Source organism: Spermophilus citellus, assembly GCF_964194105.1.
Source record: "Spermophilus citellus genome assembly, chromosome: 2".
NCBI classification, from domain to species: Eukaryota; Metazoa; Chordata; class Mammalia; order Rodentia; family Sciuridae; genus Spermophilus; species Spermophilus citellus.
The window spans coordinates 191,852,478-191,865,022 of record NC_138183.1 but is presented as its reverse complement, the minus strand read 5'-3'; the positions used below and the strand labels follow the sequence as shown (position 1 = coordinate 191,865,022).

The window sequence follows — 12,545 nt, the reverse complement described above, 5'->3', positions numbered from 1 at the left end:
TTGAAAAGTAACAATATTGGCCATTTGGGTATAACATTAATAAATTATATTGCATGTATTAATAGGAACTATATAGTCATTCTCCAGTTAATGTAATACTCTCCTTTAATGAGTCCTGTTTTTGTGTTAAGGACATTTTTCTAGTTGTACTTATGACCACATTCTTATTTAAACTTTCTCAAGTTTGCTATGTAATTCTTTTTCTAGAGTTGAAATAAAATGCTTTTATTTGTTTCTTGTGTCCTGATAGTGATGGGTTTTACCCTTCACAATGAATTCTATTTTTCCATATTGCTTAATCCATGAATCCATGTATTTTTGGAAAGAAAGATGAATATGTGATAGTTACAATTAAGTTGCTCAATTCAAAGGGACCCATTAAGAATCTGAAAGCATCATAAAATGTGAACTCCATCCTAATATTTGGTCTTCTCTTAGCAGCCTATTTGAACCTTTGGCTCTAATCACTCTTCAAATTTGTTTTAATGTTACACTTATAACTTGAGGCTCTTTCTATAAAGAAGTTCCAGTGAAGTATAATAAAGTCAAATGTAAAATAAATTTATTACAAATGTAGAGGTTCAGTTTTCAGTGTGTGCTGATCTCAATTTACCCTTTTTTTTTTTTAAGAGAGTGAGAGAGGGGAGAGAGAGAGAGAGAGAGAGTGAATTTTTAATATTTATTTTATTTTTTTTTAGTTCTCGGCGGACACGACATCTTTGTTGGTATGTGGTGCTGAGGATCGAACCCGGGCCGCACGCATGCCATGCGAGCGTGCTACCGCTTGAGCCACATCCCCAGCCCCTCAATTTACCCTTTCAATGTGTGAAACAGCTTATGGATTTATAATGGAAAATGAGGATAACTTCGGGTTTGGAGCACTGTTCTGACAGGCTACCTGTGATGGCTTATAGAATAACAACTATACAGTACAGAACACTGGGAAGTTTGGGGACTCCATTGGATACCTTGAACTTCCCCTGTTGTTATGTCTTTGCAAACATGTAGTTTCTGTCCACGATACCCGATATGAGTTTGAATGATTCCCAGACACCTTGCAAAAACCTGGTGTTGCATTTTGCTTATCCTGAATTTGCTTTCTGTCATTTTTATTCATCTCAGTTTGGGGCCAAACCACATGTTTAATTTATTTTCTACTGTTTCAATTAAAGACAAAGCTATATTTTCTTAATGAGTGTCTGAAGTTCATGCCTTTAATTATTGCCCAATTCTTGTAATTTTATAGCACAACAAATACACCTTTTGGATACTATAAAATGTCAACTCCTAAGGATTTAATATAAAGCTTTTAAATTCTCTTTTATTTTCCCTGAAAATCCTACCCTCCAGGCTTTATAGAATGTTTCCTTTCCTCAGGCAATTGAGACATTTAAAATTAAGAATATCTGCTAATTGTCATCTACCATTCATTTCAATAAGATTATTTTATTTGTGAGAGTAATCATATTGCAAATCTAAGGGAACAAATGTTTTCTTTGTGATACTGTGTAAGTTGTGATTGACCTGTTAATAGAGAAATCTGTTTCATTTTATAAAACTTAATGCTTGATCTTAAAAATTAGAAAAAAAAAAGATTAGAATATAGGTATGTGCAACCACAGCAAAGAAGAAAAGAGTGTGAAGAGAGTCTATAGAAAAACCATTGCCAGTTACTCTTCTGACAGAAAATTAATATCCAGGATATATAAAGAACTCAAAAACAACACTAAAAGAAGTAACCTGAATAATAATTAAATACACATTTCTCAAAAGAAGAAATACAAGTGGCCAACAAAACATGAAAAACTGTTCAGTATTGTTAGGAATCTGAGAAATGCAAATCAAAAGTACACTGAGATTTCATCTCACTCCAGTTAGTATAGCAATCATCAAGAATACAAGTAATTGATACGTCAAAATATATTCTACTGTTATATATAACTAAAAAGAACATATAAAACCCTTTTTTAAAAAGGACACAAGTAATAATGAATACTGATGAGAATGTTGGGAAAAAACTTATTCACTGTTGATAGGATTGTAAATTAGAATAATCACTATGGAAACCATAGTGGAGGTTCCTCATAAGGCCACAAATGGAATCATCATGTGACCCAGCTGTACTATTCATTGGTATTTTTCCAAAAGAATTAATAATGTAGCAATATATGCAAACCCATGTTTATAGCAATAAAATTCACAATAGCCAAATTATGAAACCAGCCTAGATGTCTGTAACAGATGAATGGATAAAGAAACTGTGGTGTATACATATAATTAAACAGGACTTTAATGTCAGGACTGACCAAGCATATGTTCCTTCCATACATACATACACACACACACACACACACACACACACACACACAAAATGGAATTTTATTCAGTATAAAGAATGAAATTTTGTCATTTGCATGAAAATGAATGGAAGTACAGAGTACTTTGTTGAGCAAAATAAACCAGACTCAGAAAGTCAAGGGTGGGCTGGGGATGTGGCTCAAGCGGTAGCGCGCTCGCCTCTCGTGCGTGCGGCCCAGGTTCGATCCTCAGCACCACATACAAACAAAGATGTTGTGTCCGCCGAGAACTAAAAAATAAATATTAAAAATTCTCTCTCTGTCTCTCTCTCTCTCCTCTCTCACTCTCTCTTTAAAAAAAAAAAAAAAGAAAGTCAAGGGTCATATTTTCTCTGTAATATGGAGAAGTTAGAGAGAAATTTTAAAAGGACCTCCTGAAGATAGATAGAAGGGAGACCAGTAGAGTTGAAAAGGAGAATATAGAGGAAGGAGAAAGGGGAGGTACTGGGGAAAGAAATTGATCAAATTATATTATGCACATGTACAAATATGTCACAGTGAATCCCACCAATATGTATAGTCACAGCGTAACAATAACTTTAAAAAATGTGTCTATATACATCTTAAAAATGAATATAGGTGTATACCAACCATTTCTTCTTCATTTGCAGGGGTGAGGAAAGGGAAATAGTGAGGAAAACTTATTTCCTAAACTAACTTCTTATCTTTATGAAGATCCAGATTTCATCCCTTCGTTACTTCAGTGAGGCAGGTCAAAAGGTGAAGTCATGGAGTGGGGCTGGGACTCAGTGTTAGAGCGCTTGCCTAGCACGTGTGAGGCACTGGGTTCAATTTCAGCACCACATAAAAATAAAATAAAGATATCGTGTCCATCAACCATATATATATATATATATATATATATATATTTTTTTTTTTTTTTTTTAAGGTGAAGTCATTTCTGAAAGTTTTATGGCATGAGTGCATTGCTCTGGAGAAGTTGTATCCTAGTAGCCATCACTGTAAATGTGATGAATTTTTGCTTTTAAGTGTGATTTTTCCCTTAATTTTCCTCTACTATTTAGTAAAAGTGGAGATGTCAGGTCCAAGGTATTAGAGGAAAGAAATTCTAGGATCTAAGTCTTCAGGGTGGCAAGCTTATGGCATTTGGTAGAAGCTGGTGGCTTCAACTCCTTGGAGTTAGACGGTCACTTTCTTAATACATTAGTGCTTTGTTAGGTGACCTTTTTAGTTTTTCCTTTGTAAGAAAGCCATTATTCTGAGTTGACTATTATTATGAAGATATTAGTAGATGGCAGTGAATGTTCCTAAGTGATTTAGTAGAATCTTGAGATATTTATGCTACATCTAAGTAACTTCAGCCTCTGTCAACAACTAGGAGGTTGTATTTACTTAGTTTTGGAAAATTCTTATCTTTACAATTTCTTTACTTTTCTTAGGTTTCCACTGTATCCAAAAGGAGGAGAGAAGTTACAGTTTGATTATGGTGTCTATCTTCTGAACAAAAATATAGCACAGGTAAGCCATTCTTATTCTCTCCTTTCTGACTGCTTTGGATTGTTAACTCTCTTTATAACTAAGTATTGTGATTGACCCTTTTTATTTAACCAGTTACATTAGTAATGCCAATTTCTTTTTTGGCCACAGTCTTATTCTGTGCCTTTGTAATGAAGACACAGAATCAATGGGTACCAGTTGGAATCCTGCTAAACTCAGAAGCCCTTTTCTATGATCTTACTTGATGGTGGACTTGTACTTGAATGTGTGGACTTTATAATTTCCTGGTCTGCAGCTTGATTGGTAATAGCTTTCTTAGACCACTTCTAGGGACTCATTTTGCTTTCTTGTTTATGGAGTAAAAGTTTAGTGCCTTTGGCAAGTCCTTAATGGTCTTGTTGTGTCATACCATGTCATACTCATTATCCAGGACCCAAAGGAAAAGACCCAGCATATGTTCCTTCCAACCCATCTTGGATTTCTGTGGCTCTTTCAACAGCACACGAGTTTGTAACTCACTTGAATAATGTCTTTCCACATACCATAGTGAGACTATCAGATGCCTGAGTTTGTATTTTTTCTGAAAGAAATACGTAGCATTTCTTTAGTACACTTGGCTGTACTTCAAGAGGTGGATGTTCCATAAATTTTCTAGTAGTCAAGAAAGACCAGTTTCAGTGCTTTGTTCTCATTAGGACATCCTTCCAATTGGACTGTCACATGGATGGATACTCTCAGCCTCGCTGTTATTTAGAGATATTATCAGCTATATCCTTAGACCTTTCAGTTTTGTGGAAATAATAAAATTTGTGATGCTTTTGCTTCTGTGAGCTGGAGTTACCTTTTATCCATATAAATCTAGAATCTTACTGAACAATTTCCTTGTTCATGTCTGATAAACCTAGAATTATACCTCTATATGATGCCTTTCTTCCCTCAACCAACCTTAATTTAATGTTCATTTTTTAAATCTGGTTTTTATTAAGATTGCTGTCCTCTTGAAATTGGATCAAATTTCTAGTTTGTAATCCAATTAAAATCACTTGCTTCATAACCCCATACTCAGTGTCCCTTCAGTCACACTGCTTTTACTGTTACTTTCCCTCTCACTCATGTTCCTCCCTCCAGCCACACAATCTTGTGCAGTCTCTGGCCCATGACTCACCTTTTCATGTGCTGTTCTTCCCACAAGATGCTTTCCTTTTCTCCATTTTTGGCAGATAAGTATTTCAGTCAAAGAGCAGGACTTTAATGTCAAGACTGTGTAGCTGTGCTGATCACAGTGGTGTCATACCATGGAAAAGGCAGTGCTTTGACAAACTGCTAAAGAAGACGGCACTAAGGAAGATGAAGTAAATTAGTAAGTCAATTAGGCGGCACCTCCAGAGAAGTCAGTAGGTGGAAAGATCACTTGGATGCAACAGGGTGCAGAGCCTGGGAGCAAAATTGGTGTTCTTTAGTAGAATTAAGTTCTGTTTGAGTTCAGAAGTTTTTTTCTGCCCTGTTTTCCATTTCTTGCTCTGTGCCCTTAGGTCCTTGTCCTAAGGTTGAAAGGTTGTCAGAAGCTTCCAGGTGAAACTTAGCCCTACCAAATGCCTGGATTTCCTCATAAATCCCAGCTTCAAACACGCACATATGCATGCACACATGCAGACATACATACACGTGCAACTACACCCTTCTTTCTTCTCAGGGCCTACTAGGAATGCAAAGAATGGTATAGAGAGGAACTGAGAATAGCCCAGCTTGCTTTGGGAGCAAGACCAAATGGAGTCTATTTGCAATGGGAAACAGGAAGTGAGCCCTGCCTACCAGACTCATGGCTCTAGTGATTGATCTCACTTGGAAGAACTTCCCAAGTAGTCTCTGACTTTCTCCTTAACTAGACCAAAGCCACAGATATGCTCAACAAGTTTTATACATCTGTTTAAAAACTGGATTGTTTCTAGAAACTTTGAATCCTCTCCATTCTTTTTGTAAATTGAGAGATTTGAATGTGAGGGTGTTAAGATCAATAGATCAGCCACTCTGCATCATGGGAAGCAAGTATCTTTTTACCACCACTGTGGCAGTTTTAAAAGGAGGAGACAGTAAACTTCCAATTTAAATATTTAGATGGAAACTTCTGTGAAACATGTGATCTTTCAAATTTGTGACCTTGGGGAAGGCTTCTTTTTGTCTTTAACCTTACTACCACCACTTTTTCACATTTTGATTTGTAACAAATCAAAGAACCATTAATTATTGTGACTCCTAACCAAGTGTTACAGCAATAAGATATTTCCAGCTTTTGAAGGTCTATTTGTGTATACTAATGTGTGTTGTCAAAGGGGAGTTTGTCTTCTCAGCCAGTCTCATTTGTACCTCATCTCTAGAGATGTGAACAAATCATACTATTAAAATGGCCCCACCTCAGTAATTTATAAGCCACGTTAGTGGAGGTGGATGAAAGCATTGGCATGTGTTAAAGTGCCAGAGAAAAAGGAGTGAAGTCATTTAATACTGCATCCATAACTTGGTCGAGGATTTGAATAGTCAATAGGGCCTTTCATCACAACCAGAAGTAGTAGTAAAATCACTTTTTGGTAGAGGAAATGACAGAATTTAGTAATATTTGTTACTTCAGTATTTGGGATCAGTCCAGCCCATGTTTTGAAAGCACAGGCTTGGAAAGACAGGCCTTCAAGTAGAAATCCTCAAGTGTTGTTTAAAGAGCAGGGAGCATTGATCAGGCCTGCTTGCCTTCTTCATGTCACTGCTGACTGAAAGTATGTATGTATGTGCTGGATCAGATATTGGAAGTGAGTCAAGCAAATGCCTTGTTTTGAGCACCATTCACTAATGTGTCAAGTGCCAGCCCCTTCATTTGGAAATAGCCTTCCTTATTGGTTGACATTGTAATAGTATAGAAATGATCCTGTCAAAACTCAGACATGGCATAATTAGCACTGATTCAGAAATGAGGTACTACCATAATTGTCAGTAAGCTTTTAAGTATATTGTATTAGAATTTACATATAGAACAATAGTTTGCTTTTAATTCCCAGAGCATAAAAAGTAGTATAACAAAAATTATAATCCTTTTTCCTCATAGTTAGTAAGGAATATGCATATGGCTCTGTATGATCCTTATCATCACCCTGTAGAGATAAAGAACAGATAATGTTAAATGAATTTGAAGACAAATATGGCTTTGACCTCTGTCACTATAATCTAACAGGCTCGGCAAAAAAAAATTCTCTTACTTTTACATGCTTCATTGTTGTATATATTTCCATCCTAAATGTGTAGTTCAAAGAAGATGACATTCCCAGATAGTTCCTTAAGAACAGAGGCATTAATATACATCATGAGACTTATAGTCAATAATATTGTATTTTTACAATTTAGTAAAAGTAGATTTTAGGTGTTGTCACCATACCAGAAAAGTTAACTGGAAAGTGACAAGTATGTAATTTGTTGTAACAATTGTATTGTGTATGTCCTTACATATGTACATCAAAACATTGTGCTGTGTCTTAAATATATGTAATAAAAATACATTTTTTAAAAGTTAGGTAACTTGCTTAAAATTGTTTTTTGTTTATTGAGCATGTACTATAAGCTAGCTGTGTATGCCTAATTAGGTTGTAAGGCACACAAGATCCCAGATGCCTGCCTCACTGATAAGCTAGGTGCAAAGAGACAAGTATTATATGATTCCACTTACATGAAATATCTAGAGAAGACAAGAGCATACAGACAAGTATATTGGAGTCCTGGGAGAAGGAGCAAGTGAGAGAACCATTGCTTAATGGTTATAGAGTTTGAGGTGATGAAAAAGTTTAAGAAATATATGGTGATGATGTTTGCATAACATAGAGAATGTGATTAATGCCACTAAAATGGTTTAAATAATCAATAATAAATGGTTAAAATAATAAATTTTGTATTGTCTATTTTACCATGATTTTTGTAATATACCAAAAGCCACTGAATTATATACATTCGATGGGTGAATTGTGTGGTATGTGAATTATGTTTCAATTAAGCTATTATCCCTGACTTATTAAACATATAATTTAACTGGAAAAACACTAAATAATGAAAATTATTTTAGATTGCCATAAGTCCTGCAGTAGAAATTAATTGAATATAGGTCTGAAGACAGACCTACTTTAGATAAAGTTGTCAAATAAGCCTTATTGAGGAATTAACTGTTAAACATAACAAGGAACCAGCCGTGTGAAGAGCTAGGGAATAGAAAGTTCCCTGAGGCCACTGGAACTGCAAGGGCAAAGTCCTTGAAGTAGAAAAGGTCTTGTCAAGACACAGCAGATTTATGGACTTAATTATTTTTGAGAGGCTGAGGTAGGCAGGCAGCATATATCATCCAGAGCCTTAGAGATCAGGGAAAGAATTTTAATTTTATTCTAAATACAAATGAAACTATTGAATGAATGATTTAAATTTTCAGAGAGGAATGATTTGATTTGTGTCTTCAGATCACTCTAGTTGCTGTAGTGGATTGCAGGCAACTACAATTTAATTGAAGTTACTAGTCAGGAGGCAATTTCAGAAGATGAGAGGAGGGTTGGTGGAGATGTGGACCAGGATGGCAGAGGTAGAGATGGAGAGAAATAAGCAGATTTGAAATATATCATGGGAGATGAGCAAATGGATTGAATATGGGAGATGACAGAGAAAGGAATTATCAAAAAATGATTTCTGTTTTATATATGAGCAACTGGATGATTGTGTTTCTTGAGATGAGTTCCAGAAGATGGAACTGGGGAAGAGGACATCAGAAGATCTGATTTGGAATTGTTAAACTGAGTTGACTTTTAGAAATAAATAGAATCATTAAGTGAACAACAGAATATAAGGATCTGGAGTAGGTCAGTACTAGAGTTAGAAATTTGGGAGTCATCAACCTAAGATCTTATTTAAATCCATGGAATCAAACAAGGTTAACCAGGGGTAGAATGCAGAGCTGAAGAGAGAGAGACATACAGATGGATATGTACAGTGGAATTTAGCCTCACAAAATCACATATAGAAGTTGAAAGAAGGAGGACAAACCAGCAAAGACCAAGGAGTGACTAGCTGGCTGGGGAGAAAATGATCAAAGAGTAATAATATGGAAAGTAAGACAAGTACTTTTTTGTTTCTGGAATAAAGGAGTAATCGACTATGTCCAGTTATGACTTCATAACTGGATAGGACTGTGGAATAAAGGGAGATTTTTTGGGGGGGGGTATTTTTTTTTAATCAGTTTTGTGGAGATGTTTATTTTGCTTTTTAAGATGGTAAATATCAGGGCATATTTATGCTGGTGAGAGTTTAAAATGTTGCCACTTATTCCAAACAGCCTTTTTCAGATGCATTGAGGTTGCCCCAGTATTAGGGGACTTAATTCAATGGCAGAGTACTTGACTAGCACATACAAGTGTGCTAGGGTTCAATCTTCAGCCCTGAAAGAAAAAACAAGGATGCTCTGTATAAGGAAGATAACTAGGAGATTTATCTTATAATGTGAAGAACTGTTATGGGTTTGTCTTAAATGTATAGTTCTTATTACAGTTCATGCCATACTGTGAATGCCTTTTTAATTTGAGGATGAATTGGCCATATGTACATGCATTAAGTTAGTTCACCACTTGAATAAAGTGAAACAAGCAGGTGCAGTGAAGCTAAGTGTTTTTTGAGGTGAAAGCTGAACTTGCAGTAGATTTTCAGAGTATTCCTCATGAGCATGCCAATGTGCATAAGCTAAGTGACAAAGGTTGCCTTTTCTCTTTAGAGTAAAAAATATAATTGGCCCCTGGTTCTCTGGAGGTCCCAGAGGACAGGGTTATTTTTATAATGTTACTAAGACATTTTTGCCTGTTGCACTGTATTGATATTTGCATGATAATACAAAATGATACTGACAAAAATTACTGGCCCCTTGGAATAAATCAAAGTAGAGGCACTCAACACCACTGGTGGTGTTTATCTTCTGTAACACTGCAACTCATATTTTTAAAATCATTTTCACTTAAGATGGTCCACTTTGAAGCAGTAAAAATTATTAATTATATTAAATATTGACCCTGGGATGCCCAGCTTTTTAATATTCTTTGTGGTGAAAAGCAAGTATGCAGAAACCATTCTTGATTTGCTCTGAGCCACTGAGTTACTGACTGAATAACAGCCTTTTAATGGAGTCATCATTACCTTTGCTTCAGAGAATGACTGCCAAACTCTGGGTATTCCATCTAAGGCATATGGCAGAACGTTTTCTCAAAAGTGAATGAAGTGAACCTGTCATTCAAAGGAAATCAACTGATGATAAAATTGAAGATTTAAGTGAAACTTAGAATTTCAGAACATTTGCATTTGCCACCATGAGAATGATAGCTTTCCAGTTCTTAAAAATGTTTTTGGAAATATTGGTAGTGATATAAACACATACGATTCTTAAATATTTTATAATAGAATATATCAGATTATACACACATACACACAAATTCAGTGAGCCAGTGTCTTCCAAATAACCAGTATATGATGTTGTGAAATCATGGATGGGTGAAGATTCTTTTGAATTGCAAGAAAGACCAATGATTTTTTTTTTTATTTTGTATTTGTTCTTTTTAGTTATACATGACAGTAGAATGTATTTTGTAGACCAATGAATTTTAATGTATTAGATGTAGAAAGTTTTTTATAGGGTTTTAAACTCTCATTGCTGCTAACCAATAAAAACTGTCTATTACTTGATGAGTTTGGGAGTAGTATCAAAGAAGAATATCCACAATTATCTGAAAAGACTATAAAAATTTTCCTTTCTTTTCCAACTATAATCTGTATAAGTGGGATTTTCTTACAAAACAACATATGGTAACAAAATGAATGCAGAAGTAAACATGAAACTCCAACTGTTTTCTATTAAGCCTGGGCATTGCAAAAGAGACTACAAAAATATAAAACATTGTCTTTTATCTCACTAAATTTCTTTTTGGAAAATATGCTCGTTTTTTAAGAGTATAAAGGGGGGGCTGGGGATGTGGCTCAAGCGGTAACACGCTCGCCTGGCATGCGTGCGGCCCGGGTTCGATCCTCAGCACCACATACCAACAAAGATGTTGTGTCTGCCGAGAACTAAAAAATAAATATTAAAAAAAAATTCTCTCTCTCTCTCTCTCTCTCTCTCTCCCCCCCCCCTCACTCTCTCTTTAAAAAAAAAAAAAAAGAGTATAAAGGGATTTTCAGACAAAAAAGTTTGAAAACTGCTGTCCTAGAGAATGTAGCCACCCTGAGATTTCCTATAAACCCCCTCAAGTGCTCATAATCTGATAAACCAAGACACATGTGTCAGTTCCCCAAATGTAGGAACATTATATAAGAGACCTGCCAATCTGAATTCCAGTAATGCTTGCCAGTACAAGTCAGAGCTGGCAGCTCCCAGAGGATTGTTCCCTACTGCCTTTGGCTTTTCTTAAGTTGGGCCTCTTCACTCCTTTCTTAAAAGCACAGGGCTAATACTTTGAAAGGTATACTTTACAAATGACAATGATGACTTACATTTAAGGCTTTGGTATACTTTTATGCATGAAGCTCATTTCAGACTCTGAAGTATGTTGAATAGGTCTGTAACAAATAAGAAGAGGTAAGAAATTGAGCTGTTCCAATGCTAATTTCCCTAGGTCAACTCAGCTATTATCAAAGAAAATTCATGACCAAATCTTCTAAAGTCAAACTCAGTTATATCCCACTAGCACTACTAACATTATTTCCTTTTCTTTTAAATTTGGACCTTCTTATAATACTGCAAGGTAGAGCACAGACAAGTCTACATTTTATAGTTGAACTCCTGACACTATGGGTTAAGTAGAATTAGGAGTAAAACCTGAGAATTTCGTGAGCTCTTTACTTTGACTCTGTTATCTCCCCCCACCCCCATCTTTTAAGTTATTTTAAGTCTTCATAGGAAGTAAAAGTAGCTTCTCTTGGCAAAACAACCCTTATTTTGCCAAGGACATGGTCTTTCTCTAAAACCTAGCGACTCTTAGGGCCCACACTATTTAGCACACTGCTATTTAGAAGGGATTGATGCCAATTTACACCCACCAGCTTAAATTGAAATGTATTTCTTCAACATATAGTCCAACGTATATGACACATGGGGAGAAAATGCATTTTTATTTTTGTAATTCTTATGGGAATCAAGAATACACATTCCAAGGATGTTTTATAGTCAAAATGCCCCCTCTCCCTGCTGCCTACAAAATTTGCCGTTTAATGTATTGGAAGTTCTTTATAAAAAGTGCTACAGTTTGAAAAATTTTTTTTTTAAAAAAAAGCTTTACTACAGTGTAATTAATATACCATACAGTTCACCCATTCAGAGTACAAATTCAATGGTTTTTAGTATAATCACCAAATAATGCATCTACCACCACAATTTTAGGACATTTTCATTGCCCTAAAAAGACTCTCTATGCCCATTCAGAGTCTTTCTTTATTCCTCTATTTGGCAAAAAATTATTTCAAAAATGAGTGAAGTAAGTTTGTCACTCAAAGGAAATCAACGAATGATAAAATGGAAGATTTAAATGAAAGTGATTTCAAAGATTTGAATTTTTTCCAATAGCTAAGATGCCGAGCATTTTCTAAAGTACTCAGCTAAACATTTACTTATCTTATTTGGAGAACTATCTACTCAGACCTTTTACCCACTTTAAAATTGGATTGTTTTTATTGTTGAAT

The 12,545-nt window shown here is 35.3% G+C and overlaps 1 protein-coding gene and 1 long non-coding RNA gene across 4 annotated transcripts in view; one reads left to right on the top strand and one right to left on the bottom strand.

Moving 5' to 3' along the window:
* The window catches only part of UVRAG (UV radiation resistance associated), a 320,231-nt gene that overhangs the window by 250,560 nt on the left and 57,126 nt on the right, over positions 1–12,545 (top strand). For 2 of the 3 annotated variants that reach the window (XR_014017941.1, XM_081260421.1), the window contains exon 13: positions 3,758–3,836. Coding sequence is in view for 2 of the 3 variants with exons in the window: in XM_081260421.1 (XP_081116547.1) it covers positions 3,758–3,836 (79 nt within the window). In the remaining variant the exon portion in view is untranslated. Of the gene's footprint in view, positions 1–3,757; positions 3,837–3,965; positions 4,646–12,545 lie in introns of those variants that run through there. The other variant, XM_081260422.1, reaches the window with a different exon arrangement.
* Positions 2,538–12,545, bottom strand: part of LOC308630434 — a 244,593-nt gene continuing 234,585 nt past the window's right edge. The window contains exon 4 of the long non-coding RNA XR_014017943.1: positions 2,538–2,587. This is a non-coding gene — a long non-coding RNA (uncharacterized lncRNA). The remainder of the gene's footprint in view (positions 2,588–12,545) is intronic.